This window comes from Xenopus tropicalis, chromosome 3 (assembly GCF_000004195.4).
Source record: "Xenopus tropicalis strain Nigerian chromosome 3, UCB_Xtro_10.0, whole genome shotgun sequence".
NCBI classification, from domain to species: Eukaryota; Metazoa; Chordata; class Amphibia; order Anura; family Pipidae; genus Xenopus; species Xenopus tropicalis.
The window spans coordinates 8,678,127-8,682,807 of NC_030679.2; the positions used below are offsets into that span (position 1 = coordinate 8,678,127).

Below are 4,681 nucleotides of genomic sequence, written 5' to 3' on the forward strand. Positions count from 1 at the left end.
GGGTTTCCCTGCCCCTCCTACTTGTGTAATGGGGCAATGGGGGAATTTTAGTTCTTGGCAACTGTCTCTGTGGGACCCCTGACTCATAGTGAGCTTCTTGTACTTTCCCATAACTACATTCAGTTCTACAGGGGAATTCCTACGCTGGCTGCAGGGGGCTGTTCCTGCTGAATTGTGCTTAGTACAGGGGAATCCCTATGTGCCATAGTTTTATGGTATCTCTCTGTACAGGCTATGGGCAACTTTTAGGGGGCCTGTTTCCTGCTGAATTGTGCTTAGTACAGGGGAATCCCTATGTGCCATAGTTTTATGTATCTCTCTGTACAGGCTATGAGCAAAACTTAGGGGGCTGTTCCTGCTGAATTGTGCTTAGTACAGGGGAATCCCTATGTGCCATAGTTTTATGGTATCTCTCTGTACAGGCTATGAGCAAACTTAGGGGGCTGTTCCTGCTCATACACCTACCTTTATACATATGTACCTACCCACCCAGACCATGGTGCCTATTTGTTCCCTGCAGGATGAGTCTCAGCGTGGAAAAGATTCTCCTCTCCTACCTGGAGATCGACTTACCGCGCACCAATGAGGAGCTGAGGGAGGAGCTGAGTCTGTTCGCGGGAGGGAAGCCGAGGCTACAGGGACGGGCGCTGTTTCAATCAGAAGGGGAACTGGAAACGGATGGAAATGTCCAACTAAGGGATTCAGGCACAATTGCCTATGAAGGGGGTAAGTGTAATTCAGAGGGCCCGTTATGTACCGCATAAACTTCATACTGTGTGTTTCTCGATAATGCGGCGAGTCCAATGAGAGAGGAACTCCTCCCCCGCCCGTCACTATCTCTCGGGCTGGCGGGGGGGGGGGCTGTTTGTGCCTCTGGCTACTGGGAATGCCAGGGGGCTGTAAGACGCTGCCACAGCACTCACTAATTTATTGTTGGCTGGGGGGCTGCTATTTGCCCTCTGGGTACTGGGAATGCGGGGGCTGTAACAGGCTGCCACAGGAACAGTCATAATTTATTTGGCTGGGGGGCTGTTTTGTGCTCTGGGCTACTCCGCCCGGCATAGCCAGGGGGGGCTGTAAGGTCGCCACAGACAGTCACTTTTATTTGGGCTGGGGGGGGCTGTTTGTGCCTACTGGGGTATGGGAATGCAGGGGGGCTGTAAGGTGCCACAGACACTACCTATTTATTCGGGCTGGGGGGGCTGTTTTAGTGCCTCTGGGTACTGGAATGCAGGGGGGGCTGTAAGGTGCCACAGCCACATCACTATTTATTGGCCTGGGGGGCTGTTTGTGCCTCTGGGTATGGATTTGAATGCCAGGGGGTGTAAGGTGCCAAGACAGTCACGTATTTATTGGGCTGGGGGGGCCTGTTTGCGCCTCTGGGTACTGGAATGCCAGGGGGGATCTAGTGCCCACAGCGACACTCACTTTTATTGGGCTGGGGGGGGCTGTTTGCGCTCTGGGTATGGGAATCGGGCCAGGGGGGCTGTAAGGTGGGCCACAACGACCTCACATATTTATTGGGCTGGGGGGGGGGGGCTGTTTGTTCTCTGGGTACTGGGAAATGGCCAAGGGGGGCTGCTAAGGTGCCCACAGACATCTCAACTAATTTATTGGGACTGGGGGGCTGTATTGTGCCTCTGGGTACTGGGAATGCCAAGGGGGGCTGTCAGGTGCCACAGACAGTCAGCTATTTATTGGGCTGGGGGGGCTGTTTGCGCCTCTGGGTACTTGGGAAGCCAGGGGGGCGTGTAAAGGTTGCCACAAGCAGTCACTATTTATTTGGGCTGGGGGGGCTGTTTGTGCCTCTGGGTACTGGGAATGCGCAGGGGGGCTGTAAGGTGTACACACAGCAGTCACTATTTATTGGGCTGGGGGGGGCTGTTTGGTGCCTCTGGGTACTGGGGAATGCCCGGAGGGGGCTTTGTAAGGTGCGTACAGACAGTCAAATTTTATTGGGGCCTGGGGGGGCTGTTTGTGCCTCTGGGTACTGGAATGCCCAGGGGGCTGTAAGGTGCCAGCAGACAGTCACTAATTCTTGTGGGGGCTGGGAGGGGGCTGTTTTTGTGCCCTCTGGTCCTTGGGAATGCCACAGGGGCGGGGCTGTAAGAGTGCCACAAGACAGTCACTCATTTATTGGGCTGGGGGGGCGGCTTGTTTGTTCCTCTGGGTACATGGGAAATCTGCCAGGGGGGCTGTCCCAGGTGCCACAGACAGTCACTATTTAAATTGGGCTGGGGGGGGGGGGGGGCTGTTTGTGCCTCTGGGTACTGGGAATGCCAGGGGGGCTGTAAGATAGACAGTGCTTATTTATTGGGCTGGGGGGGGGCTGTTTGGGCCTCTGTGTCCCAGGCCAGACCCGGATCGGGGGGCTTTGGCCGGACCCTGCTGAGCCCCATTTCACTCTCCCCCCAGTAGAACAGGAAGTGGATGAGGAGTTGTGCCGCAGGATCGCCGCGCAGTTGGCAGAGATGGGGGATAAACTGGAGCGAGAGATGAAGATAAAACCAGAGGTGGTTAATGGGCTGGTGGACGCCATGCTGAATCAGACCCTATTGGAGGAGGTGAGTGGAGGGGTCTGATTTCTACCCACATAACTGCACTAACTTGGTATGTCCCGGCATGAACCGAGTAATGCACCGGATTGTACCAAGTTTGTTCCTATATATTTACCAGCTTTGAGGTTGGCTCCATGTAGCCTTTAGCAACCAATGAGATGCTAGCTTGCAAACAGCGGACTTACATATGTAATTTACCCTTGGAATGTGCCATTGTGTATCCCCAGCATTTGGCGGCCACAGTGCAGTCGCTGGTGCAGACTGTCCCCCCCGGGGTGGAGCAGGAGATGGCCGCGGTGGCCATAGCCATGATCCTGACCAAGAAGGCAGTGACCAACGCCCCCTCGCTGCTCCAGAACATCTGCCGCACCACAACGCGCTTTGTAGAGAGGAACTACCGCGCTTGTTTAGAGCGTCTGGCCAGGCAGGTAGGTGTCCGGGGGGTGTAACTTACATGGGTAAGCACATAACTGGATTGGTTGTACTCCGGGCCGCCATCAGGAAGCAGGGGGAGCTGGAGGATGCTGGGGGGAATGCTGGGAGGGAGCTGGAGGATGCTGGGGAGGGGGTCCCTGCCCTGGCACCAATGCAAAATGTAACCCCTGGATACCAATGTTTTAGGGGGTCCCTGGGCTGGCTGCCAATGTTTTAGGGGGTCCCTGGGCTGGCTGCCAATGTTTTAGGGGGTCCCTGGGCTGGCTGCCAATGTTTTAGGGGTCCCTGGGCTGGCTGCCAATGTTTTTAGGGGGTCCCTGGGCTGGCTGCCAATGTTTTAGGGGGTCCCTGGGCTGGCTGCCAATGTTTTAGGGGGTCCCTGGGCTGGCTGCCAATTGTTTTAGGGGGTCCCTGGGCTGGCTGCCAATGTTTTAGGGGGGTCCCTGGGCTGGCTGCCAATGTTTTAGGGGGTCCCTGGGCTGGCTGCCAATGTTTTAGGGGGTCCCTGGGCTGGCTGCCAATGTTTTAGGGGTCCTGGCGCTGGCTGCCAATTTTAGGGGGTCCTGGGCTGGCTGCCAATGTTTTAGGGGTCCCTGGGCTGGCTGCCAATGTTTTAGGGGGTCCCTGGGCTGGCTGCCAATGTCTGTGTGTCTTTGTACTGATGGGAGGGGTCACTGGGAGAGGGGCCATTGGGGGGCAGAGGGGGCGTGATTTCTGATGGCGGCCCTGGTTGTACTGTCTGAGCATTGACCAATCAGATGCCCTGTGCTGACAGACAAGTTGGCGGCTTACTGGCCCACATGGAGGCGCCTCGGCCAACAGGTAATTAGGGGGATGTAACCGTATCTGTGTGTGCCTGGGGGGCTCTCACCCTCCTCCTTGTGTCTCCCCCATGCAGAGGTGAGTGCTGATTGGCCGGACCCGTGAGTGGAAGGATGAGAAGCTGTGACGATTGGTTGATGTGGGCGCCAGCAGGCAGCGGCCGGACCCCCCGCACAGAGGAATCTTTCAGGAACATTTACGTGTCGTTGTGGATAATGAACAATTTTTTTTAACCAAAAACTCTTTTTCGTGGAAATGTTTATTTAATGTTCGATGGGGAAGCGAGTAGCGTTATTAATTCCCCCGAATCCACCAATTACGTGTCCTCTGCTCAGATCTTCTCTGCAAGCCCCGCCCCCCCCATTAGGTTAACCCATTCATTGCCATGGGGACTCCCATTATTCAATGTTCAAATCTTCTTCGGACTCTTTTTGTCTGTAAAATTGTTTCATAAAATACAAACGTTTGTTGTACGTTGGTTTCATTAAAGGGAAAGTTCACCTTTACACAAGTGCAAAACTTTAGCCACGCCCCTTGAGTGCCCAATATAAACAGCTGCCTATTTTCTAAGTTTGTAAAAACCCACTACAGATACTGACCAGGACTTGGAGCAGTAGGTCTATAGAGCCGTGATGTCCGACATAGGACAGGGTATCTTCTACATCTTTCCAATGGGGGTCACCGACCCTAGCAACCTCTATGGTTACTTTTTTTTAATGTTATCTTTCTCTTCAATCCCTCTCTTATTCATATTCTAGTGTCTCATTCAAACCGCTGCCTAGTTGCTAAGGTTAAACAAGACCCCGGCAACCAGATAGCTGCTGAAATTACAATCCAGGGAGCTGTTGAATAAAACTGAAAAACCA

The 4,681-nt window shown here is 54.3% G+C and overlaps 1 protein-coding gene across 1 annotated transcript; it reads left to right on the plus strand.

The window, feature by feature from the left end:
- Positions 1–521: 521 nt before the first annotated feature.
- On the plus strand, positions 522–2,986 carry bid (BH3 interacting domain death agonist; the record flags this gene model as incomplete). The annotated part of the gene is given in 3 exon segments (NM_001097226.1): positions 522–726; positions 2,416–2,564; positions 2,786–2,986. Coding segments are annotated over 3 exon segments (555 nt in total), but the record flags the coding sequence as incomplete, so codon positions are not given.
- Between the last annotated feature and the right edge of the window lie 1,695 nt (positions 2,987–4,681).